This window comes from Myxine glutinosa, chromosome 5 (assembly GCF_964187855.1).
Source record: "Myxine glutinosa chromosome 5, kmMyxGlut1.1, whole genome shotgun sequence".
Lineage (NCBI taxonomy): Eukaryota > Metazoa > Chordata > Myxini > Myxiniformes > Myxinidae > Myxine > Myxine glutinosa.
In genome coordinates this window covers 147,091,018-147,118,527 of record NC_136265.1, presented here as the reverse complement: position 1 = coordinate 147,118,527, position 27,510 = coordinate 147,091,018, and the positions used below count along the sequence as shown (strand labels likewise).

Sequence of the window (27,510 nt, the reverse complement as noted above, 5' to 3'; positions counted from 1 at the left end):
TACCCACCAGACGCCCTCTTACCCACCAGACGCCCTCTTACCCACCAGACGCCCTCTTACCCACCAGACGCCCTCGTACCCACCAGACGCCCTCTTACCCACCAAACGCCCTCTTACCCACCGGACGCCCTCTTACCGACCAGACGCCCTCTTACCCACCAGGCCCCAGCCTAGGTTCTCCATGCATTTAAGTGGTTGTACATACATGACAAAGGAGGATTTACAGCATGCTGCTTACACCACACGTAGAACACCACAATGTAATACAAAATACTTTGCGCAGCCACTGGATGCGATGAGTACCTTATCAGGTTACTATTTTTGCAATCAGATGATGGGGGAGACAAGCGCCTCAAACAAGCAGCGCCTTCGCAAGGCCCAAGACAAAGAAGATATATCTAGCAGGAACACGAAAGGCCCACATCAACAAGACCGATCCATGGAGGGTCGAGGTCCCCCGTTTTGCCAAAATATTCTGCGAGACCGAGCGAGAGTCATCGTGATGAGCGGGGTGACGAAACGGACCGAGAGTCAAAACCACAACGGGTTTCAGGAAACGTCTTCAAATCCGGAAGCCCATTTTGATGCAGGTTCTTACTGTAAGCAGCACAACACGACTCCGCAGCAGTTCTTGAGGAAGTTCAGTCCTGCTTTGGCCACGGAGGCCTTTGCTGCTGCGGGCGGAACCACATCCAGCCTCTCTCTTTCATTTCCTGCAAAAACCAATGCAAGTTCGATAAGACGAAAATCATGTCTACCCATTGATAGGGACTGTTCCCTTTTGTTTATGAGAAGCACAGTTTGTGAAGATCTTTTATAAAATCAAGGCTGTGTAACCAAAGTGAGAGCTTATACCATTTTACATTTGCTTTACTGGAAGTTGTCTCTCATTCTTACAGCTTCTTCCTTTGCACAAATCATACAACAAACTACTTCAACTACTACTAATGCGCCCATTATTCCAACCTTGTGGGGTTGACCGAGCGTTGTTTTTGGCGCGAGTCCTTCGTGGTCCGGCTGGCCAGGCCTGATGTTCGACTAAAGGTTATTTGGGGAGGAATTTGTTCAGGGTGTCGACGATGACTCGCCTGCTCTTCCTGAAGGACACTTTGGAATCTTTAACAACCAACTAATGTTAGCAGATGGGAGGCCCGGCTTAATGTCCATCCGAGAGACGGTACATTTTGTGATAGGACACCCTGCCTGAAACGCACCAATCAGACAATTTGAGTCAGGTTTGGAATCAAACCCAGACTAGATAGCTCAAAGGGAAGTGTGCTACCTCTGCATCATCCTGCTGGACCCTTCCATAGAATAATCACCGAGGACTAGTTTCCTGCTTCATAGAGTATCTAATATATAAAGAATAAAGTTTGTTTGTTCACTTATGCATTCAGACACTGAAAGAATCAGTGCAACTAAACTTTGCATGACCTCCTCTTTCATCCAGAGGAAGGTCGAGGGCTATGTTTGGATGTTTGGGAAAAAAAGTTAACCCAAAATAAAATCAGATAATTGGCCTTTTGACATCGATCAGGACTTGTGTTTAAAGACTGACTGTGTTTTTTTCCCCCGGGAATGATCGAGTAGTAGGTATTGTGAAGATCATATGTTGAGGTTGTGTATAGTAATTTGTTGACAACAATACAAATTTTATTATTATTGTCTTTGCACGTGCGCCTGTTATTAAAAAGATTGCTTTACCCAGGTTTATTATAACACCTCTGTGTTCAGACCTTAAGTGAGTCTGTTGCTTATACACTGCCTGGGTTTCCCAGGAGCGATCGAGTAATATGTATTGTGAAGATCATATGTTGAGGTCATATTTATGCAAGCTAATTGAGCACCAGCTTGCTGGGATGAATGATCCCGGTGTGTACCCTGATTTAAAATAGGTACACCGCATCCCTGCGCATCGTAAGAGGCGACTAAGGGTTGGAATCAGGAAGGGCATGTGGCCATAAAAAAACATTGCCTCAAACATGGAACCATGATTGTCATGGGGCCCGCAAGGCTAACGGATTGGGGAAAATTGTGGGGAAAATTATTGTGGGGAAAATTGGCCTTAAAACGATCATTCCTTTCATTCATTCATTCATTCTAATAACGGAAACTGTGTATTCCCTTGGGACGTTAGGCCAACATTCCCCAATTTGTCATGCAGGAAATATTGAAATACATATTTCATTGAATATACCAGGGCAACACCAGGTTCTTCAGCTAGTTTTCTATGTACTTAAGGACGAGCGCATTACATTTTTGCGTTTTCTAAAGCCCACTTATACCAACAAAAGTAATAACAACACTACTTATAATAGCATGATATTAGTGTTATTACAAAACAATATTAATACTCATAATATCCTCTCTCCCCAATGGGTTATTCGTCCTTGGACAAATACCATGTTAATATGTTTATCTTATATGCATCGCCGCCCTGTAATATGTTTATCGCAATGAAACAATAGCTTATCGTGGCGTTTTGTGGGGCACCCCTACCTGAAGTAAAAAATATCATAAATCACAAACATGTATGATTACCATTTTCAACAGTCACTACTGCTGCTTAACACAAAACTGAAAGGAAGGAAACCCAACGTTCGAGGCGTGAGCATAGATCTACCGTAATATATATATATATATATATATATATATATATATATATATATATATATATATATATATATATATATATATACATATACATATATATATATATATATATATATAGTATATATATATATATACATATACATATATATATATATATATATATATATATATATATATATATATATATATATATATATATATATATACGTATATATATATACGTATATATATATACGTATATATATATACGTATATATATATACGTATATATATATACGTATATATATATATGTATATATATATATATATATATATATATATATATATATATATATATATATATATATATATATATATATATATATATATATATAGTGTTGCGGATATGAGGATTGTAATTTTTTTATTGTGTGCTTTATTATTATTATTTTGTTTGATTCTGGCCCCTCCTGCCTCCAGTGTTGTGTAAAGGTCAAAGGGCGTCCCGGTAGTTAATTCCATAAAGCATCCATTGAAGGACACTATAATACCCTTGTTCAGTAGTTTATATCCTTATTATGTGTTTTAGGGTAAGGCCTTGTCTTCCATTAGAATGACACTCCATTGCACCAAGTGAAAAAGATAGATTCCCTTCACCTTCATTCCCATTCCCAAAACCTCCATTTCCCCTTTCGTCAATTGCCATTCGCATTGCCAACTACAATTGCCGCCATTGAACATGTGCTTGGGTTGGGGAAGAAAGGCGTGCCCACCCGTCGTCATCAAGGGCGGAGCCAGAGGGTCGCGCGACCAACCAGGGCCGAGGTGAGCACACCGATGGGCGTGTCCTGAAGGCCGGCGGCTTAATCGCCGGAGGCGCTATAAAAGCGCGCGCGCAAGAGTGACCAGGGCTGAGCTGCGTGGTGAGGTGCAAAGAAAAGAGCTGGGTCGTCAGAGGAGAGCTGAGAAAAAGGAGGTCCAAGAGAGAGCTGCAAAGAGAGCTGGGTTGTGAGGTCAAAGAGAGAGAAGGGAGATCATCCAGCAGCGATTCTTGTCCAAGAGAAGAGATCATCCAGCAGCGATTCTTGTTCAAAGGAGATCATCCAGGGAAGCACAAAGCCTGCTATTCGTCGCCTTGCTCGCCAGCAGCAGCGTCCACAGCAGCAGCGTCCACAGCAGCAGCAGCAGCAGCATCCACAGCAGCAACAACACTCAACAGCCGCTTGGGGCCTGGACGGCGGTTTTGAGCAGGGCCGCGAAGGAACGGCGGCTGCCCAACGCGCCGATCGTGCTGCCAGACCCGTTGGACCTCCCTCTCCTTCCAGCCAATCCACTCTGCAATTCCCCGTGTGAGTCCGTTTCTGTTTGTTCTGTCCTGGGTAGTTAATTAAGTTTGTATAAGCTAGTATTTTCACTGTGTCTCTAAAAAGCTTCTGTATATTATTTTCTTATCTTTCCTTCTCCTTGGTTATTTTGAGCCTGTACATAGTAAATAAATTTAGTAGTATTTTCAACCTTTTGTCTTCTTCTTCTTCCTTTTCTTCACATCCGTTGTTTTAGTCTTTTCCATATTGAATAGCTGTGGCGCGATACGGCCAACGTCGGGTGAATCGGGGAAACTGTTAGGTCGCGGGGCCTCCGCTCGGCAAACATAACATCCTTAACCACGGACCGTAACAATATATATATATATATATATATATATATATATATATATACATACATACATACATACATACATACATACATACATACATACATACATACATACATACATATATATATATATATATATATATATAGATATATATATATATATATATATATATATATATATATATATATATATATATATATATATATATATATATATATATATATATATATATAATACACAGTTTGTGTGTGTGTAATGTTACCGATAGACTCCTAAACGGAGAGGCTCACGTGCTTGATATTTGGCATAGACATGGCCATTGAGCCTGGGAAGAACATGGTCGACCTAAAAAAAAAATTTCATAATATTTTTTTTACCATATTTTTACCTCAGCGCATTTCAGCGAGGAATATTATGCATGGAATCTGAGGCGGTGGCAGAGCAGCGCGCTGATTCGCTCAGAGCGATCACGTGATGTTCCTTGCCACCATAAACTCACAGTTACGCATTCGCACGTAATTCAGAGCGAAAAGCGATTGCGTTTTTTCACATTTCAGCGAAGAACATTGCCATTCACACCACATAGGTTTTTTTTTCTTTCATCTTTAGATCCATATTTTTTTTCATCGAGGAATATTATACACGGAATCTGAGGCGGTGGCAGAGCAGCGCGCTGATTCGCTCAGAGCGATCACGTGATGTTCCTTGCCACCATAAACTCACAGCAAGTAGCATAGATTTTAGCATGATTAGCATTTAGCATGATTTAGCATGATTTAGCATAGATAGTAGCATGTTTAACATAGATTCTTTTTCAGCGAGGAATATTATACACGGAATCTGAGCCGGTGGCAGAGCAGCGCGCTTATTCGCTCAGAGCGATCACGCGATGTTCCATCCCCGCCGCCAGACCATTGAACATAAAACACAGTTTGTGTGTGTGTAATGTAATGTTACCTCCCCTCCCTCCTCCGTCCTCCCCTCCCCCCTCCATCCTCCACTTCCCCTCCCCCCTCTACCTCCCCCCTCCATCCGCCCCTACTCCCCCCTTCCCCCTACCCCCTCCCCTTCCCCCCCTTCCCCTCCTCATTCCCCACTTACCCTCCCCCTCCTCCCTCCTCCCCTCCCCCGACCCCCTTCCTCCCCCTCCTCCTCCCCTTCCCCCACCTCCCACCTCCCCCTCTCTCCCCTTCCCCCTCTCCCTCCCCTCCCCCCTCTCCCTCCCCACCCCCCTCCATCCTCCCCTTCCCCCCTGCCCTCCCCTCCCTCCATCCTCCCCTTCCACCCTACCCCCTCCCTTCCCCCTACACCCTACCCCCTCCCCTTTCCCTCCCCCTTCCACCCTTAACCTCCCCCTCCCCTCCCCCTCCATCCCCCCCTCCCCCCTCTTCTCCCCTCCCCTCCCCCCCATTCCCCTCCCCTCCCCCCCGTTCCCCTCCCCCCTTCCCCTCCCCCGCCCGTCCCGGCAATGCCAGGTACTTCTGCTAATATATATATATATATATATTACATACATACACACACACACACACACACACACACACACACACACGCACACGTACATATACACACCCCAGAAAGGATAATAATGTTACAGTTGACAGATTCGGACTGGTGTACAGATCCCAATCCTGACAAACCAATGCTACGGTAGACTGCCAGGTGAACTTGAGGTCAAATACTCCACCCGCACAATCACCAATCTAGCGATGGATCATCAAAAGAGACCATACACCGTCTGCCAGGAAAGCCCAATAGATCTCAACTTGGTTTTTTTGCGTACAGATAGCTCTAACAAGACTGTGACGCTCTATCCGGATTGACCTAAAAACAGGATGGAAGCCTGAGCGGTGGCTAGGACAATCCGGCAGTGGTTTTAGTAAAGCCTCCTGTGAGGTAATGCCACCAATTTCACACGGTCATGCTATTTTAACCACGCTGGGGTTAATAGCCAAATGATGAAACGCGAACCAGGTGACACAAGTTAATTTAAGTAATCAGATTTAATAAATGGGGTAGGGGAGATTGGAGGAGAGAAAAGCACGTATCAACAACACAGAATCAATGTACTTTACAGTACTGTACTATAACAATTTACAGGCTTGGTGCATCCAGCAGCACCGAGATTCAAACAAAACACCTCTTCAGACTCCAAGGAGCAATTCGATCCATGTCTGCAGACGTTGTCCAGCTCTTTTTTTTATCTACCGATCTTAGATAATAGCCCCAGCGCTCGGGACCAAGGGAGCCACCTGACAAACAGCTCATTCATGAGCCCTAATGGTTTCTCCACCTCATGAGGTGATGCTAATTGCTGGCTTAGCAGCCTCAAGACCTTGGACAGATAACTATACTATGTTTCACCCTTTAGTGTTAAGTCAACCTTTTGGGACTGCCATTGGTAGCATGCAACCCAGTGCCACCTGCCACATGGTCGGGTTGTTGACGACTAAACCGACACCCCTCACTGGCTTTGCTAGTGGGGAAGGTGACTGTGATACTGTACCAGGACCAAAACAAACACCTGGCAAGGGGCGGATCCCAAAGGTAGCCAAAGGCCATCCAGTAAGGATATGGTGTCTTCTAAAAAAACACCCATCCGGAATGGACCGGTTCAAGCCACACCAAAGACTTTAAAATGGTACATGCTGCTTCTTTGCTTGACATTCAGCGTTTAAAAGGATAGAGTACGGACAATCCCCGTCGGTTGGTATCCCCGGGGAGGAGGAAATTCCTCCGGAGGAAATGCACCACTGAGTATGGTGAGAAAAGAACCCATCGCTCGTACCCAGACATTGTGGATGGAGTCGGATGAACTGTCCAAGCAATAGGTAGCACGAACGCACACACGGCTCCTTTTATAGTAAAGATGTAAATTACAAAATTGATGATTAGAGTGTAATTATCACTTTATAGAATTTGCCTTTTGTTTTACGAAGATTTCTCAACCAGAAACTTTCTACACCACCTCAAGTAGCCACCAAAACAGTAAAGAAACTTCTCAATACAAGTTGAGAATTCTAACCTGTTTTCCCAGGTTTTTCCTTCTTCTTCAACTTCTTCTGCAGGAACTCCGACATTTCACAATCTTCTTCGTACTCTCTGAAAAGTCAAGCACAACTCATCCTGACATTTTAAAGTTTTCTTCATGAGAGTAAAGCATCATGGCAGATGTGGTGTCTTCAGAGCTCAACAAACAAGTTGAGAACAACTACAAATATAACTACTTATTACTGCTAATATTAGGACTACAACTACTACTGCAACGGCTCCAATTATTTCCGCTTTCTTGTGGGGGTTCGTGAACCGGCAGACTGGGCTTTATGTTGACTAGCAACGGTACCCGCCCTATGGGCGGGGCTCCAATTGACAAGACCAAATGAAAAGGCAAAATATCAGAAATTGAAGGGTTTTTTTTAATTTTAAACGATTCATATAAACATCCGTTGAATCATATCACACGCAAATCATCAAAATCTAAACAGTATTTGTAGAATTTCAATAAAAGCCACATCACTGTTCATGTCGGTAAATATTATTCCATCGTGTTTCAAATCGTGATCGATACACTATGATCGTGATGATCGTGATCGTGAATCGTGATCGATAATCGTGTTCACAATCGCTATGTCGTATGTACTCCCGATACGTGTACCAAATTCCCGAAACGTGTAACTGTACCAAATCAACAGTTAAAATGATTTTGCCGGATTTTGAGCCGATAGCTGTTACGGCCTTGGCAAGATCGATGGAGACAGCGATCTGTTAGCGTATTCACCGCCCAAATAGCTATGTGGAATTCTCTCATGTATATTTTAAACGTTACGGCTGTTACGGCCTTGGCAAGATCGATGGAGACAGCGTTTATTATACTTTTAATGAAGGGCATTAAACGTTCATTAAACATTAAACGTTCATTAAACATTAAACGTTCATTAAAGGATTACGAAACGAAAAACATTACGAAATTACGTTCACACCGTCACGTCAAACACCACCATGAACACATACATCGTCACAATGAGAACATCGTCACAATGAACGTTATGCGAACGCGAATGTTATGCGGGACTCCAAACCTGAGAATGCTGGAGACCAAAGCTGAAATTGGGAAAACTAAATAGCCTATTTTAATCCTGGAGATCCCAGGATTATCCACCCAAAATATCTTTGCGATCGGTTCAGCAGTTCTTACGGTACCTTCGAACAGACAGACAGACAGACATTTGGTGAATTATAGTAAGATCGTCACAATGAGAACATCGTCACAATGAACGTTATGCGAACGTGAATGTTATGCGGGAGTCCAAACCTGAGAATACTGGAGACCAAAGCTGAAATTGGAAAAACTAAATAGCCTATTTTACTCCTGGAGATCCCAGGATTACCCACACAAAATATCGTTTTGATCGGTTCAGCAGTTTTTGCGGTACCTTCGAACAGACGGACAGGCATTTGGTGAATCAACTATGACAATCAACTATGACAATCTATGAAATCAATCAACGATGACAACAATCAGCACAACACAAAGAACTACGACAACAATCAGCACCATGCAATTAACAATCAGTACAACACAATCAACTATGACAACAATCAGTACAACACAATCAACTATGACAACAATCAGCACAATGCAATCAACTATGACAACATTCAGCACAATGCAATCAACTATGACAACAATCAGCACAATGCAATCAACTATGACAACAATTAACACAATGCAATTAACTATGACAACAATCAGCACAATGCAATCAACTATGACAACAATCAGCACAATGCAATCAAGTATGACAACAATCAGCACAATGCAATCAACTATGACAACAATCAGCACAATGCAATCAACTATAACAACATTGGGGATCTTGCGAGATCTCGAGACGACATCACGAATTTTCGAAGCTCCACATGGTCTCCACGTTTTCAAAGTTAAGTCTGTTCACAATTGTATTTTGTCATAACTGTATTTTATCTTTCGGTGTGTGAACTTATAGTGTGTCCCTTGGATGTTTCTCGGTGTTTATCTTTAATAAATTAATCGTTTGTTTGCCGCGCGGCGTGTGAGGCCTTGCAGCCTCAGGCTTCCCCCGTCGAAGTTTGTTTCTTCCTTCGCTGGTTTTGCTAGGTTTTTTGATTTTCCCTTCTTCCCCAAACTTCACCGAACATCTACTATTTGTCTAACGTTGGAACCCCCACCCCCACCCCCCCACCAAAAAAACCAAAACAAAAAAAAACTTTTATTTCCTTTTCTCCTCGTGTGCTTTTGTCCCATCGTGTGCTTTTGCCTCTGCCCACGTGCGCTGTCTCGCCCCGCCCCCATTTTCCCCTTGCCTTCCACCTTTTGCCCTGTTGAAGTGACTCGTGGTCGTCCCTCTAGGCTTCCTCTCCCCATTGGAAGTTTTGTGAATATAAGATTGTTCTTCACAGTTCTGTTTAAATATGTTTAAACTTTCCCCTTCAGTGTTTTATTCAGTGGTTTATTACAAGATGCTGTTTTTCTTCTTATTTAAAAGGTTCCTTTCAATTTCCTCTTCAACTCATTCCATTTCAAAAAAATATTCAATCTCTTATGATTCCAAATCACTCCATGCGCTAAATTCTCATTAATTCCACCCCTCCTCCATCGTTCTTAAACAGATCGCTAACTTGAAAATCACAACAAACCCAATTTGTTATATATGTTCATCTTTCATTAATCATCCACTTTCTAAACTCCCCCCTTGCCCCTCCCCTCCGAATCTCCCCACTTGCCCCTCCCCTCCTAAACTCCCCCCTTTCCCCTCCCCTCCTAAACTCCCCCCTTGCCCCTCCCCTCCAAATGTCCCCCCTTTCCCCTCCCCTCCAAATCTCCCCCCTTGCCCCTCCCCTCCTAAACTCCCCCCTTGCCCCTCACCTCCTAAACTGCCCCATTGCCCTTCCCCTCCAAAACTCCCCCCTTGCCCCTCCCATTCAAAACTCTCCCCCAACCCCTCCCCTTCAAATCTCCCCCCCCCCAACCATCCCTCCCAAATTCTCTCTCTTCCAACCTCCTTCTCAAAGCTGCCTCCTCCCCACTTCGTCGCCCTTCTATGTCATACCTCCACCTCCCCCAACCTTCTACTTTCCTCTGCCCCCCCCTCAAACAACCCCTCACTGTGCCTCATCCCATCACCATCAAACCTTTCGTCCTCCTCATCCTTCCCTTTCTTGTAACTCTTCTGTAATCTCTGACACACGATCAACTGCTCTTCCTACCTCCCCCTCTCACCCTTCATCTGACCCTACCCTTGCCCTCCCCTGTCCCGCACCCGATGCTCCCCCTCTCTCCTCATTAACTGTATGGACCTCAAGCATCCAGGGCCTTCGTTCAAACCTGATTTTTCTCTCCATTCAGGTTGCTTCTGACAATCCAGACTTGATCTGCTGAACAGAAACTTTCCTCCTTCAAGATATCTCTGATTCCTTAATATCTCTTCCTGGTTACTCCCTCCTCCGGTACGATAGACCTGAGCCTCGTCCTGGTGGTGGGGTGGCTATCTTTATCAAAAACTCTCTTCCTCACTCTCCATGCACTGCCCTCTCTCCACCCCACCCCCAGGAGTACCTCTGGCTACGGCTTCCTCTCTGCTCCCACCTTTTGTTCATATGTGTTCTGTACCGTCCTCCAAACAGTGATGACTCCATTTACATTTTGCTGTCGGACAACATGGACCAACTTCTATCAACTCATCCAAACTCTCTCTTCCTCATTTGTGGCCACTTCAACTGTCATCATGCCAGCTGGCTGGGTGTGGGTTCATCTCTCACCAGACATGGCACCTCAGCAAAGGACTTCTGCGACTCATTGGGACTGACACAATCTGTCAATTTCAAGACCCAGATCTCAGTCAATGGAGTATCTTCTCTTCTGGACTTGGTTATGACTAACTTCCCTGCAAATGTCTGCTGCTCTTATTCTGCTCCAATCGGTTCTTCTGATCATGTGCTTGTTAAAGTGGACATCTCTCTGGCCATTCTCAGAGAGCCTCCTCAGTGCCGACGAGTCTGGCATTTCACTCAGGCCGACTGGCACGGTCTGCAAGCAGCCATCAATTATCTGGACTGGTCTCCCAACTCTGCTGCCTCTGACATCAATTCTTCCTGGCAATTCTTCCAAAGCAAACTGCTCTCTCTCATGCACAGATTTATCCCATCTCATCTTCAGTTGTCTTACCCTTCCTCCCATCTATGGTACACTGAATCTTGTGGTGAGGCAGTTGCCCTGAAACAACTTGCCTTTGCCTCTTGGAAGGCAAATCCAACTGAAGGCAATCTTTAGTTCCTTCCACCAAGCTCGAAACAAGTGTGTGTCTACCCTCAGGAGTGCCAGGAAGCACTATCGCTCCACATTCAAGATTGAACTCTCAAACCTGTCTCCTTCCTCCAAATCCTGGTGGCGTCTGGTCAAATCCGTTTCTGGTGTTTGTTCCCCCTCCATTCCCTCCTTTACCTCAAATGGCTACACAGTTGACACCGCACGTGACAAAGCCGAATGCCTCAACTCTGTGTTTGCCTCAAAATCTTGTGTCCCAAACCCATCTCTCTCTGTTCCCACCTTTCCCAGTCGAACCCAACTGCTCCTGGATTCTGTGTCCTTCTCTCCTGACAAGGTGGAGAAGTTTTTATCAAACCTCGACTCTGATTCTGCAACTGGACCAGACGGCATCCGCCCACGGGTCCTAAAATCCTGCTCTGCCGCTCTATCTCACCCTCTCTCTGTTCTTTTCACCCTCTCTTTTGCTCAAGGTCATCTGCCAGCATCTTGGAAATCAGCAAACATTACCGCTTTACACAAAAAAGGTGCAAAAACAGATCCTTGCAACTACAGACAAATCAGCCTGCTTCCAATTATCAGCAAAGTCATGGAATCCATCATTGATTTGGATATCAAATCCTTCCTCTTCTCCAATGGCTTGATCTCTGATCATCAATTTGGATTCAGACCAGGTCATTCTACTCTGGACATGTTGCTTCTGCTGTCTCAACAATGGATGGAGGTCCTCAATGCCAAACAGGAAATCAGAGCTGTCTTACTTGACATATCAGGTGCCTTTGATATGGTCTGGCACCCAGCTCTGCTCACCAAACTCTCCTCCTATGGTATTCATGGAAATCTCCACTCATGGCTTGCGGACTTCCTCTCTGGTCGTAGGCAACGTGTGGCCCTGAATGAATTTCTCTCATCTCCCCTTCCTGTTCTGGCTGGAGTTCCCCAAGGTAGTGTTCTGGGCCCTGTGCTATTTCTGGTCTTCATCAATGATCTCTCCGACTCTCTGGAAAATCCTCTCTATCTCTTTGCTGATGACTCCACTGTCTGCCGCTCCATTCCTCATCCCTCAGATCGGCAGTCTGCAGCCTCCTCACTCTCTGCAGACCTGGACAAAATCACAGACTGGTCAAACAAGTGGAACATGTCTTTCAATCCTGACAAATCTCACACTCTTACAATGTCTCTCCGAAAGGACCGACTGGAAAACCCTCCCATCTACTTTCTCAACAATCCTCTCCAAGAAGTTCTGTCGCTCAAGCTTTTGGGTCTCACTATCTGCCATGATCTTTCTTGGGAATACCACATTTCCAAGCTGGCCTCCAAAGCCAGTCGCCGACTGGGCATCCTCCGTCGTGCGAAGTGCTTCCTTGGCACACCTGAGCTCCTCACCACATACTAGGCTTTCATCCGCAGCTCAATGGCATATTGTTCCCCCCTCTGGGCTGGTGCTCCTGCCTCACACCTAGCTCGGCTTCACGCTGTTGAGGCCAAAGCTTTCAGAATCATTGGAATCTCCTGCGATGAAGTCAACTCTGAGGGCCTTTCACTCACTCACTGCAGGCAGGTTGGTGGCCTTTCTGTCTTCTGCCGACTCCTCTCCGGCCTTGCTCCCCCAGCTCTCTCTGTGCTCTGTCCCCCCCAATATTCCTTCAGGTCGCACAAGATCTGCCTGCAACCCTCTTATGGTTAAACTGCCAAAATCTAGGCTCTCTGCTCACCTTCACTCTTTCATTCCCCTTGTCTCCATCCTCTGGAACAAACTCCCCCACTCTCTTCAATCCCACTCCTCCCTCCAGGTCTTTAAAACAGCTGTTCACTACCATCTCTTATCTTCCCCCATCCAAAACCTTGATCTTTTCTATTCCCGGTAATTCACCCCAGAGTCCTTGCAGTGTTCATATGTTTTATACCTCTCCCACCTCCCCCCCAAGTCCTCCCGATGTCCCTGCTCTCAAATGTTGTGTTTGTGTCCTTTCCCCTCTCTCCCCATCTTGTCTGCCGCTCCCCTTGTTTTTTGTGTTTTGTGTGTCGGTTTGACTTTTGTGTGATTAATGTTAGCTCTTTCACGAGCCTCGATCTTGTATACAAAAAATAATAATAATAATAATTTCAGCACAATGAAATCAACCATGACAACATTCAGCACAATGAAATCAACTATGACAACATTCAGGACAATGAAATCAACTATGACAACATTCAGCACAATGAAATCAACTATGACAACAATCAGCACAATGCAATCAACTATGACAACAATCGGCAGAACACAATCAACTATGACAACAATCAGCACAATGCAATCAACTATGACAACAATCAGCACAATGCAATCAAATATGACAACAATCGGCAGAACACAATCAACTTTGACAACATTCAGCACAATGCAATCAACAATCAGCAGAACACAATCAACTATGACAACAATCAGCACAATGCAATTAACAATCAGTACAACACAATCAACTATGACAACAATCAGCACAATGCAATCAACAATCAGCACAATGCAATCAACAATCAGCACAACACAATTAACTATGACAACAATCAGCACAACACAAAGAACTATGACAACAATCAGCACAATGCAATCAACAATCAGCACAACACAATCAACTATGACAACAATCAGCACAACACAAATAACTATGACAACAATCAGCACAATGCAATCAACAATCAGCACAACACAATCAACTATGACAACAATCAGCACAATGTAATCAACAATCAGCACAATGCAATCAACAATCAGCACAACACAATCAACTATGACAACAATCAGCACAACACAAAGAACTATGACAACAATCAGCACAATGCAATCAACAATCAGCACAACACAATCAACTATGACAACAATCAGCACAACACAAAGAACTATGACAACAATCAGCACAATGCAATCAACAATCAGCACAACACAATCAACTATGACAACAATCAGCACAATGCAATCAACAATCAGCACAATGCAATCAACTATGACAACAATCAGCACAACACAAAGAACTACGACAACAATCAGCACCGTGCAATTAACAATCAGTACAACACAATCAACTGTGACAACAATCAGTACAACACAATCAACTATGACAACAATCAGCACAATGCAATCAACTATGACAACAATTAACACAATGCAATCAACGATGACAACAATCAGTACAACACAATCAACTATGACAACAATCAGTACAACACAATCAACTATGACAACAATCAGCACAATGCAATCAACTATGACAACATTCAGCACAATGCAATCAACTATGACAACAATCAGCACAATGCAATCAACTATGACAACAATCAGCACAATGCAATCAACTATGCCACAATTAACACAATGCAATCAACTATAACAACATTCAGCACAATGAAATCAACTATGACAACATTCAGCACAATGAAATAAACTATGAAAACATTCAGCACAATGAAATCAACTATGACAACAATTGGCAGAACACAATCAACTTTGACAACATTCAGCACAATGCAATCAACTATGACAACAATCGGCAGAACACAATCAACTTTGACAACATTCAGCACAATGCAATCAACTATGACAACAATCGGCAGAACACAATCAACTTTGACAACATTCAGCACAATGCAATCAACTATGACAACAATCAGCACAATGCAATCAACTATGACAACAATCGGCAGAACACAATCAACTATGACAACAATCAGCACAATGCAATTGACAATCAGTACAACACAATCAACTTTGACAACATTCAGCACAATGCAATCAACAATCAGCAGAACACAATCAACTATGACAACAATCAGCACAATGCAATTAACAATCAGTACAACACAATCAACTATGACAACATTCAGCACAATGCAATCAACAATCAACAGAACACAATCAACTATGACAACAATCAGCACAATGCAATTAACAATCAGTACAACACAATCAACTATGACAATATTCAGCACAATGCAATCAACTATGACAACAATCGGCAGAACACAATCAACGTTGACAACATTCAGCACAATGCAATCAACAATCAGCAGAACACAATCAACTATGACAACAATCAGCACAACACAAAGAACTACGACAACAATCAGCACAACAATAAACGTCAGGCCAAGGACAGGCAGTTTGTGGATAGGCTGAATCAATCCCTCTAGCACGTTGGCACGATGGCCTAGAAGTACGCACACTTGGCTTTGAGTCGTACGAATCCCGATCCAGCTGCAAACTGCCATCCTGGTGTTTCACAGGCAGGGTGATTCATCAATGTGTGCCCCTCGGATGGAAATTAAACGGTGTGTTCCATCTGCTAGCATTCGTTGTTGGACGTTAAAGATCCAATGGTATACTGTATTTTGCAAAGGGTAAGCTAGTTATCGCCGGCACCCTGAAGAAATCACGAAGAAACAACCTGCATGGCGCACTGAATCAGCAGAACAGCCGCACTCCCAGCCAATGGTGTTTCTTGCAGCCTTGTGGCAAAATAAGGAAGAAGAAGAATCCCTCAAACACTGAGCAGCTGACCTCGTCTAATGAGACATGGTATAAAGTCTGTTTAACTGTGGATCAACATGGTTTATACCTTGCCTCAACCACCCTCATCCTCATTGCCCCAGAGATAAACTTCAATGGCAAACCATATGCAATTGACATAAACCACATTTAAAATCAAAACAAGTCGATAAAACATGCAGACATTTCAAAATGATTGGAACAATGCAAACAAATCATTGTAACGCACCTCAACCTCTCGAACTCCATGTCATCCACTAGGTAGTCTCTCTTCTCAACCTGTTTCTGGATCATTTCGATGAGTTTGGCTTCTTTCTCCTGAGTCTCCGCACATTTTTCCTTTTCTGGGGAGTGTCAATGAAACAAAGGATCTTCACAATTGTTGAATCAATTCAGGAAGAATGTTTCCTCCCCTAACCTCCTCCTCCTCCCCCCCCAAACCCCCCACCCCCCAGCCAGCCTTATGGCAATCACTATCATAGTCTCTGCTCTATCGTCTGAATTGCATTATTCGTTGTCATTGCAGGAAGCATTCATTATACAAGGAACTTGGATGCTGAAGGTCATTTGGACCATCATGCCTGCGCCATCATTATTAACATCATATTTATGCAAAGTATCAGTTTGTCTACTTAATAGCACTGGGGTGGGGGTGGATGTAGGAGATGGAGAGGTAGTCAGTAGGGCAGGCACAGGGACATCATCAGGGTGGTTTTTTTTTCTTGGGGGGGGGGGGGGGGGGTAATCCATGAGCCAGGACCCCAAATATTCTCATGATGTTTTTTGTGAAATGTCTATGTCTGTAGATGACAAATTGATATGACAGCAATCACAGACTGGTAGCTTTGTGGTCGTAAATGCCCATTTTCTAAGTGTCGCCAGATTGAGCTGTGCCAGCTATCCTCAGATTGGATTGGAGTGGAGTGGTTCTAAATTGTATCTATTACTCTGGTGTGGAAGTCTATTTTTCATGACTCCCATCAAGTAGTTAAAAGTAGTCTTCGGGTAGGCAAGTTATCTCTGGCATTGGGTACAATTAGGTTTTCATGTCGCCACCACAACAGCAATGATTTAAACACTCTGAATCAAATAATCCAAATGAATGATTCATAATTGAATGAAAGCTTATAGTTTATTAGGGTTTTGAACAAAAGTTAGTCTGCATTCAAGAAAGAAAGTGGAGAAAATCCTAAAAGCCGATCCCAAATAACGACCGAGCGTACAGCTCTTTCCCCCAGGCATATGTCCTTTAACTGATAACCCCCTAATCTGTTTTTTTAATGTAATTCCTTTTTGTAACTGCATCTATATAAGTTTATACTTTTTCTGATAACAAATATGTCCATATATTCTATATGATAATTCCTTGGGATTTGCTGGTCAAATAGCGGGTGCTTGTATGGGAATGGGGTCGTGCTTTTTGCACGATCGAAGACCTCCCACCTGGACAGGACGCCAGGTGCCTTCGGTCATAAACTGCACATGCAGTTTTGCATTTCCACGAAGACAAGTTGATAAGTCAGCACGAGTGAAGATTGCAGGGTCTGGCTCGTTTGAGTAAAAAAAAAAAAAAAAAATCTTCATATACTCAACTAATAATTAAGTTTTCTTACCGACAAATTAGCTGTTATTGATAGCCCATCATTGATTGGGAGTTTTTTGGTGTGTCGGATTCATTAGCTGACCATCGTTTTAACATTGTTCATAACAAACACAATATGTGTGTGTGTATATATATATATCAGAATCTATCATTTCCGTTCTCAAAACCTAATGAATGAGCCTTAGATCAGATACTGTCACAAGTGTATGCAAAACTCACAGTTACCTACCTGGTTTCGCCCTTGTTGGGGCTTCATCAGGGCAACGCAGTGAGTACTGCATACACTTGTGACTGAAAACCTTTCGGTTATATATCAGTCATTATGCGACTTCATAGCATAAGTGGGGAACGTCATTGAGGTATCCCATCCAGCTATCGCTGTACTTTAATGGGAGCGATAAGCACCGCCTGCCACACGGTACATTATCTCTGGTATCCACCCACTATATGGAGTCACCTGCATGCGGTTGGGAGTAACCAATCAGAATCTGTAATTTCCGTTCTCCAACCTAATGAGCGCACGCTGTGACGTCACCGCCAATAACGAGTGGATTTCTGTTCTAGATAAAGAGTTTCTCGACTGTTCGTTTAGGTCCATCACCTGGTAATGTGCTCAGTTGGTGGAGATCTTGCTTGAGTTTCTTAATCTCTTGGCAGAGTTGAATATCCTCCTTCCTGCAAAAATCACATTATTATCACTATTTGTACACTGTACTGAACTTTGCAGGTTAAGGTAACAACCCAAAGCGTTCACGATGGGACGCAGTGGTGGGTGGTACATCAAACACCTGAGGATTTCAGACCGTGCTCGCTAATGACTCGATGGTGACAAATCATAAAACATAGGGGCAATACACGTGGTGCTCACCTGGTAGAATAAACAGTATACTACACTGACTAAAGGCATTTTAAACCAATTTCAATGGTTGCTAGAAGACAGGGCAGCATGTAGAATCACACTGACATAATCATAACACTTTAAGCAAACAAAGAAAAAAATACCTATTTTGGGGGGCAACCCCACCCCCCCTCCCACCTCCTCAGACCCCAATTTTTCCAATGCCAGGGACAAACATTGGTACATCATGGATGATGAAGGTCGTGGTGAAGTTTCATCAAAATTGTGTGTGTAGGTTCTGAGAAAAAAAGCAAATACCTATTTTGGGGGGTAAACCCCCCCCCAACCCCCATAGACCACCTTAGACCCCAATTTTTTTTAATGCCAGGAACAAACATTGGAACATCATGGGTGATGAAGGTTGTGGTCAAGTTTCATCGAAATTGTGTGTGGAGTTTCTGAGAAGAAAGCAAATACCTATTTTGGGGGGCAACACCCCCCCCCATTCCCCATAGACCACCTCAGACCCCAATTTTTTTAATGCCAGGAACAAACATTGATACATCATGGGTGATGAAGGTTGTGGTCAAGTTTCATCGAAATTGTGTGTGGAGTTTCTGAGAAGAAAGCAAATACCTATTTTGGGGGGCAGCCCCCCCCATCCCCCATAGACCACCTCAGATCCCGATTTTTTTAATTGCCAGGAACAAACTTTGGTACATCACGGGTGGTGAAGGTTGTGGTCAAGTTTCATCGAAATTGTGTGTGGAGTTTCTGAGAAGAAAGCAAATACTTATTTTGGGGGACAACCCCCCCGTAGACCCCAAAAGGGGCAGATTTTTGTCTTAATTCCAGGAACAAACTTTGGTACATCACGGGTGGTGAAGGTTGTGGTCAAGTTTCATCGAAATATTGTGTGTTGTTTCTGAGAAAAAAGCAAATTCCTATTTTGGGGGGTCAAACCTGGACCCACTAAACCCCCTTAGACCCCGATTTTGTTTAATGCCGTGAACAAACTTGTCACAACACAGCAAATATCATTTGTGCCAAATTTGGTCGCAATCCCGTCAGCGGTTTCGGAGAAGAAGTTTCAAGTGTTTACGGACGGACGGACCGACGACGCACCATCGCATAAACTCCCCTGAACTTCGTTCCAGGTGAGCTAAAAATGATATAAATCAGGATCCCATGCAAACTACCATTAATCCAGGACAATTGTGAAGAAAATGGGAATAATTGGTGGAAATATTCACACTGTGGGATGGAATTGCAATGCTGAGTGCACGTCTGTCGAGTTGGTACATCCATAGGCACGTAGAAAGACCTGTGGTGCAGGTGAAAGGTGAGGTGGATACAAAGTATACTACTTCGGTTAATTCGTCTATTTCATTGTGATCGTGTCCTGCACCTGATGTTTCACGGAGATCTGTACAAGGCCCAGCGGCACCTGTTTAACCCCTACCGCACCATTTTCTTTCTCCTCCTCACTCTTGACCTCAGTCGTCTTCCCCATTCAATAAGAACCTTTGTTTTTCCCTTTAAAACATGATCGAGGCTCATGGAAGAGCTAGAGCAGAATGTAAAGGAACAAAAGGCAACGGGAGAAACATCAACAGCAAAGTATAAGTGAGAATGAGAGAGATAAAGGGGGGCAGAAGGATACATGGGGTGCACACAAGTTCAATGAAAGACAGGAAGAAGAGGAAAGGGAAACCTGGGATGAAACAGAAAAGGAACAAACCAACCGGGAAATAACGAATGAAATGGGGATGAGGAAGAGCGAGGGGAAAGAAAATCACAATAACCTGGAAAAAGGAAGTGCTTGAGAATGGCGCCATTTTGGTGTAGAAGATATCATGAGTATGGATGTGGGATGACCTCATCAGGTAATGGTGAACTGCTGTCTTGAAGCCCTGAAGGGAAGAATGGGACTGGACAGACCGCGGAAGTTGGTTCCACAGGCGAGAGGAAAGAGGAACAAATGAGTGAAGGTGAGCAATGAGCCTGGATTTGGGGAGTGCAACAAGAAGAGGATTACGGGCAGACGGTGGAAACCTGGGAGGGACGGAGCCAAGAGAGGGTAGATGGTGCAACATCAAAAAAGGTGATACAATACAAGGAGGCCACAAACCTACCTGCGGTGTGAAAGTAACAGCGGCTTAGACACACCAACAATTTTGAAGGCCTTACTTTCCATGGCATATCAAGAAGGGAAAGGTGTGGGGCAGTGGTTCCAGCCTAAATTGTAAAGCACGACTCCATCAAGGTGCGAATGAAGGTTGTCAAAAGTTTAGATTGGCCAAGGGGTCTTGCGCTTGTCAAACGAAGTCCTGTATTCTGACACTTTGGACAAACTAGACATCAACCTTGCCACATGATCATTCTGCTGGATTGTCTTCAAAACTTCATAGACTACGATATGAACCAGAGGAATTTCATGGATAACATGGACGTTTGAAGGATGAATGATTCATTGAATCCTTGTGCAGAGTCCCAGGGATGCTCACATGTAGCGAAGCTCCGATTCATGACGAACGAGGACCTCTCGAAGCTGCTCGATGGTGGCCAGCTCTCCCTCGATGTCCTCCAATGTTTGAGATGAATCTGCCATACACACAATTGGGCCACATACTCCTGTAGGGGAGGAGGAAAGGGGGGGGGGGGGTGGGGGAGGGGAGGGGGGGGGAGGGAGTGGATGATTATACCTCCATTAGCTTGGGATCTGATTAATCCCAAAAAAGTTTTCTCCAGATTAGATAATGTATGTTATGTGGGAGGGGCGGGGGGGGGGGGGAGTCCATCTTACTATAATTCACCAAATGTCTGTCTGTCTGTCTGTGTCTGTTCCCCGGTACCGCAAAAACGGCTGAACCGATCGCAACGAAAATTTGGGTGGGTAATCCTGGGACGCCCCTGGAGGAAAATAGGCTATATTGTTTTTCCAATTTTTTCCCAATTTTTCCAATTTCCAATTTTTTCAATTTTCCAGTTTTTCCAAACACGATGGAATAATATTTACCGATATGAACAGTGATGTGGTTTTTATTGAAATTCTAGAAATACTGTTTCGATTTTGATGATTTGCGTGTGATATGATTTAACGGATGTTTATATAAATCGTTTAAAATAAAAAAAGGCCTTCAATTTCTGATATTTTGCCTTTTCATTTGGGCCTCCAAATTGAAGCCCCGCCCATAGGGCGGGTAACGTTGCTAGTATTTAGAATGTAATAAGTGTAGTTTGGTCTGTGTGATTCACATAGCGTAGATTTACTCTTATAAACAGGGAAAAGTCAGAGTGAGTTGTCTTGTTAAACGTGATGCTGTGGAGGCAGCATATATAATTTATAAACAGAATAGCTAGGGATAGGTTTGTACGCGTAAAAAAAACCCTCCCATTATCGGGTGGGACCAAGTGAGGACTTGGGCACAAAAGGCACCAGGAAATTGCTACACACTGGAAAAGGCACCATCCTGAACTGTTTGGCCAGCACACCACAAGCCATGGTGGCAAGGTCAGCTGTAGAGCGCTAGTGAGGGACAGAAGATTTTTTTTTTTTAGGGCCAACCGTAGGGTGGGACAGCTGTCACAGCTTAGAAGATGCGGGCAGTCACGGCGTCACGGTCCCAGAGTCCACGAGGGTGTACGGCAGTTGGAGTTGGACCTTTGTGGGAATAACATCACTCACTCTCTGCTTGGTCTTTAGAACAGGGAGGATGGCTCACTGGAGACGTGGACACCGCTTCACCATCCCTCACCTCCTCCACATCACTCCTGCCGCCCTTACGCTATGAGAGCTGTACTTCACCTGTGTGTTAGTGACCTGCAGCCACCACCAGCTTCGTACCTGTTAAAGTCCCTACCTGCTTTTCCTTTGTCAGTAAGAGTGTGGTGTGCAGCACCATGGTGGGTTAGGATTATTTATTCCTTTGTCTTTGTATATACGTTTGCACATTCCCCTCCACCTATTTGTGTCTGTTGACCACTTGGTTTGTTCCATCCTATTTATAGTGTCTTGTCTGCCCTTATCCCCTTATTATTTTCAAATACAGTAAGACCCAGACATTCATGGGGGATACGTTCCTGGAAAATGCCGCGAATGGCGAATCCGCGAATGTCGAATCCACGAATGTCGAATCCGCGAATGTCGAATCCACGAATGTCGAATCCGCGAATGTGGAATCCGCGAATGTCAAATCCACGAATGTCAAATCCACGAATGTCAAATCCGCGAATGTAAAATCAGCGAATGTCAAATCAGCGAATGTCAAATCTGCGAATGTCAAATCTGCGAATGTCAAATCTGCGAATGTCGGGGTTTATGGCACACCATTTTCATCACAAGAAACGTTTTCCCACCTTTCACCTCTCGAGCGTGCGTTCCACCGCCCGGATTCAGCTTAGTTCGGGAATAACCTTGGGAAATCGTAAGGTAAATCTGAGGACAGGATACTTCCCATTTGAACGCAATTTCGACTCAAACCTTTTTGCTGTTCACGGGATCAAAGACCTCAGCGCAGAAGCACATTTTGCTTGCAAACCTCTGACGCAACAGTAACTATACCACATGACAATTCCGAAGTGCAAACACCTGCAGTCAGTCACCTGCGTGTAGGGGGGGGGGGGGGGTGACGCAATCACCCTACAGGTAGTATGCTAGTGCGTTAGAAAGGTGTTTTTTTTTTGTTTGTTTGTTTTTTAATACTGAATCGAGGCTCGTGAAAGAGCTAACATTTATTTCACAAACAAATCAACCAGACAAACAAAATATATAAAAAGAGGGAGCGGAAGACAAGATGGGGAGAGAAGGGGGCACAACAAACACACAACATTTCAAACACAACATTTGAGAGCAGGGAGATGTGTGGGAGGGAGAGGGCTTGGGGGGAGGAGGCGTGGGAAGGGGGGTGGGGGGGGGTGGGAGAAGTATAAAACACAAGGACACCAAGGACTTCCAGGACAGAAGTTGGTATTTCAAAAAAAGTGGATTTGGGGTGAAATTAGCGGGGGTAAAAAAGATCAAGGTTTTGCATGGGCGAAGATAAGAGATGGTGGTGAACAGCTGTTTTAAAGACCTGGAGGGTGGAGTGGGATTGAAGAGAGTGAGGGAGTTTGTTCCAGAGGCGGGAGAAAAGAGGAATGAAGGACTGAAGGTGAGCAGAGAGTCTTGATTTTGGCAGTTTAACAATAAGAGGGTTGCAGGCAGATCTTGTGCGACCTGTAGGAATATTTGGGGGACAGAGCCCAGAGAGAGCTAGGGGGGGGGGGGGCAAGGCCAGAGAGGAGTCGGTAGAAGACGGAAAGACCACCAACCTGCCTGCGGTGAGTGAGTGAAAGGCCCTTGGAGACAACTGCGCAGGGGACCGTTGCTGCTAAGGAGAACTGCGAAGGGGACCGTGGCTATTGGAAGGACCGCGAGGGAGCTCCATTGTAAAAGGACTGCGCGAGGGGGCTCCATTGTTAGAGAGAACTGCGCCACGGGTTACAAGGGGATCTGGTAGAGATGTTAAAGATAATGAAGGATATAGACAAAATAGGTGCATAAGAGTTCTTTGGCAGAATAGACAGTGATAGGAGCACGGACTAGTGGTCAGTATTGTATATTCTCCACACTAACCCCATCTTCACCCACCACACCCTTCCTGATCCAACCCCCCCCAAAAATTCCCATTTTTATTTTAACACCCTCTTGAAATCCCTGAGCCTGTTAAAGTTTTCTCATCCCTACTCCTCCAACACCATCCTCCGCAATGACCTAATTAGGTAAATCCTAATGAGGTAAGTTGAAAATTTTAACTACCTCTTATAGATAATGTGCAGTTATGTGATTTTTGTATTGATACTCGTACATCCTAAATTCAATAATAAAAAGTTCATGGCACATTTTAGCAATTTTAACGGACATTTGTAAAAACAATGCCCTCTCTGTTGACTTTTGAGTTGGCTAATCTACTGGATTTAAAGAGTATATCTGTATGAACATAACTGCCAAATTTCATGTTTGTATCACATTGTGAACGATTAACCCTAATAATGGGTGGTAGCGCCGCCGAGCTAGTGGCAGGAAGCAGGGAAGACATGGACCTACCAGCAATGTGAGAGAAAAAGGTCTTGCGTTTCATTCAGCCTCATCATGAAAGATTCCAATAATGTTGAGAGCGTTCTATCACATGGATTCCAGGAAAGACCAATATGTGATGCCGAGGTCTCATCCCATCGGGGAGATCGGTGGTCCATTGGGAACTATGGAAGGGCCTCTTTAGACGTCCATACATTGTCACAGTGCTTTCAATTTTAAACAAGAGTAAGTAACACCTGGTGTAAGTTAAGTACAAGCACCAAAGTCCAAAGGTATTATCGATTGCACAGATTCACATCGACAGGTGCACAGTCACCTGATAGTCCATGGATGGAGCATTTGCTATTTATTGCCGAAGCCACGAGTGTTGAATACGGTTATTTATTATTTATGTTGCCAAATGACCGTTTGTTACCCCAATTCTGGCAGTATCATGATTTGTAGATAGTAAAAGCTCAAATGGAAAAATGGGGCCAGCAGGATAACTTCGAGTTATGCGCACTCGCCTCTGAGCTGCGTACAGCTGGGTTCGAATCCCGACCCAGCTCTAAACCATCGTCCTGGTGTTTCACATGCAGGGCGAGGCATCAATGTGTGTTTGTGTGTCGTCTATCGGAAGGACGTTAAGCCGAAGGACCTGCCTGCCAGCACTGGTCGTTGGAGGACGTCAAACATTCTTTCGCAAGGAGAAGGCGAGTTATCACCGGCACCCTGAACAAATTACAACTTCCTGCAAAACTTGGACTCGGCCTGGGCAGCAAACTCCAAAAAGACCTGAGCCAGACCCCACAGCAAGGTTGCAAAAATTGGGTCGTTGAAGAAGAAGAAGAAGAAGAAAAGGAGCAGAAGAAGAGGAAGAAAAAGAAGAAGTAGTAGAAACATAAATAATGTCCCCACGGAGATGGCAAAAACTAAACGCTTAGTTAATTAATTTTAACAAGCCTGGTGTTGGGAGAGTGGCCAGACGGAAGCCACTCGAGAAAAAGGCACGTGACAGTGTACGCCTGGAGTTTGCAAAAAGGCAGGTAAAAGACTTCGAGAGCACGAGGCAAAAACTTCTGTGGTCTGATGAGACGAAAAATTCAAAGTGCTACATCTAGCAGAAATCGAGCATAGCTCATCAACACCCATCTAATGCCATCCCTACCGTGAAGTGTGGTGGAGGCAGCATGATGCTATGGGGATGGTTTTCAGTAGCAGGGACTGGGAGACTGGGAGTAAAAGACTCCGAGAGCACGAGGCAAAAAATGGAAAGTGCTACATCTAGCGGAAACTGAGCTGAGCTCATCATCACCCATCTAATGCCATCCCTACCGTGAAGTGTGGTGGAGGCAGCATCATGCTATGGGGATGCATTTCAGCGCCAGGGACTGGGAGACTGGGAGTGAAAGACTCCGAGAGCACGAGGCAAAAAAAATTATGTGGTCTGATGAGATGAAAAATGCAAAGTGCTACATCTAGCGGAAACCGAGCATAGCTCATCATCACCCATCTAATGCCATCCCTACCGTGAAGTGTGGTAGTGGCAGCATCATGCTATGGGGATGGTTTTCAGCGGTAGGGACTGGGAGACTTGGAAGTGCCTGGTGTTGACGCTTAATGGTTAAGGGGACCGACTTCAGATCCTACAGTCTTGAGTTCAAGCCACTGCCCGGGGGGCCATTGAATTAACTAACACCAAGTGGGTCGACTGAGCCTGTCATCCTCCCGAGGTTGGCAAAATGAGTACCAGTTATATCTGGTAAAGGGGCACTGCATCAGCGGCACAGCCACGCCCCCACAAAATGATGCAGCCAAGCAGCCATCGGCTGCAAATAAATAAAATAATAAATTAATTTTAACAATACAATTATCACAATTTAGTCCTTTATGCAGGATCAAACACGTATACTGGTATAGATAGGGTTGAGTTCGCACCTTATGTGGACACAATAGGTATCGGTATAGCTGAGCAGGTGGATGGAATCGGACATTACCTGTAAACGGTTAACGACGCCGTATTGTTTACAAGGAGAGCAAAGTAAAGCGTCAGCCCGACCGCCGGACGTCTATCGCTCGCATGACGTTTTGCGCTGCGAATGACGTAAGCATCGTGGGAATTCGCCTTTGGTCACCGGCGACGCGGATCCCTTAAAGAATGCTGCGCGATGAAGAAGCAAAACAAACAAAATAAAATGCCCCGAAACGCTCGATCGTTACGAACCAGACTTACCCCGACAGTGGGTCTCGAATCGGGCCCAGTCCGGGTCTCCCCGCGCGGTCTCGGCGAGGGACCCGTAGCTGCTGCGCGTGCTCGTGCGCTCGGGATCCATGGACGGGCTGGGAATCCGGGACACTACGAGGTTGCGGAGCGGGGAGAAGGCGGGAAAAAAGCGGGGGTGTAAGGAGGGACGGAAAGAGAAAGAATGCGTGCGGGAGAACAATGCTGAGCACACGCCGGACCTCCATTCACATTGAATACGGGTCTGCGTGCGATTTGTAAAAGCTCACGTCAACAACCGTGCTCCTGGCCAGCGGAGTTCGGGGCAGGTGTCAGGTAGTTGAGGTGACACGTTTCACGGCGACCCCGTGGAAGACCCTTTCCATAAACCCGAGGTTCAACCTCGGTGCAAACCGTGGTGGAAGTCGTCCAGGGTCGACGAGGCACAGCTCGAAATTATAAACCATTTCAGGGAAAAGCAAGTACGAGGCAAATTATATGGATCGAATTTTCCAGTAAACAGTTGCAATTTGAATAAACAAAAAACCCCCAGATTAAACCATCCCCCACCCCTCCTCACTTGGTACAAATTTTGGATACGAAGTGTAGGCTCATGGAAGAGCAGGAAAGGTAACGCACAGACGAAGGTGGGCATAACGGACAAGGGGATGAATGTGATGAAAATGATTAGATGAACATCGTGAGTAACCGGC

The 27,510-nt window shown here is 44.6% G+C and overlaps 1 protein-coding gene across 1 annotated transcript; it reads right to left on the bottom strand.

Annotated features, from left to right (window-relative positions):
- Positions 1-78: 78 nt before the first annotated feature.
- Positions 79-26,862, bottom strand: BMERB1 (bMERB domain containing 1). The gene is made up of 6 exons (XM_078777229.1): positions 26,810-26,862; positions 21,026-21,152; positions 18,282-18,355; positions 16,307-16,421; positions 7,275-7,351; positions 79-713 (listed from the first exon to the last, which is right to left on the bottom strand). The coding sequence occupies exons 2-6, from the start codon at positions 21,127-21,129 to the stop codon at positions 595-597; spliced, it is 489 nt and encodes a 162-aa protein (XP_078633355.1). The 5' UTR covers positions 21,130-21,152; positions 26,810-26,862; the 3' UTR covers positions 79-594.
- Between the last annotated feature and the right edge of the window lie 648 nt (positions 26,863-27,510).

Bases quoted from the DNA above. Each gene is read 5' to 3' on its own strand.
- BMERB1 (XM_078777229.1), bottom strand. From the start codon at position 21,129: ATGGCAGATTCATCTCAAACATTGGAGGACATCGAGGGAGAGCTGGCC. The intron at 16,422-18,281 runs GTGATGGACCTA...GACACTCCCCAG, and splicing joins CCAACTGAGCACATTACCAG to AAAAGGAAAAATGTGCGGAG. The intron at 7,352-16,306 runs GTGCGTTACAAT...TTGACTTTTCAG, and splicing joins ATGGAGTTCGAGAGGTTGAG to AGAGTACGAAGAAGATTGTG.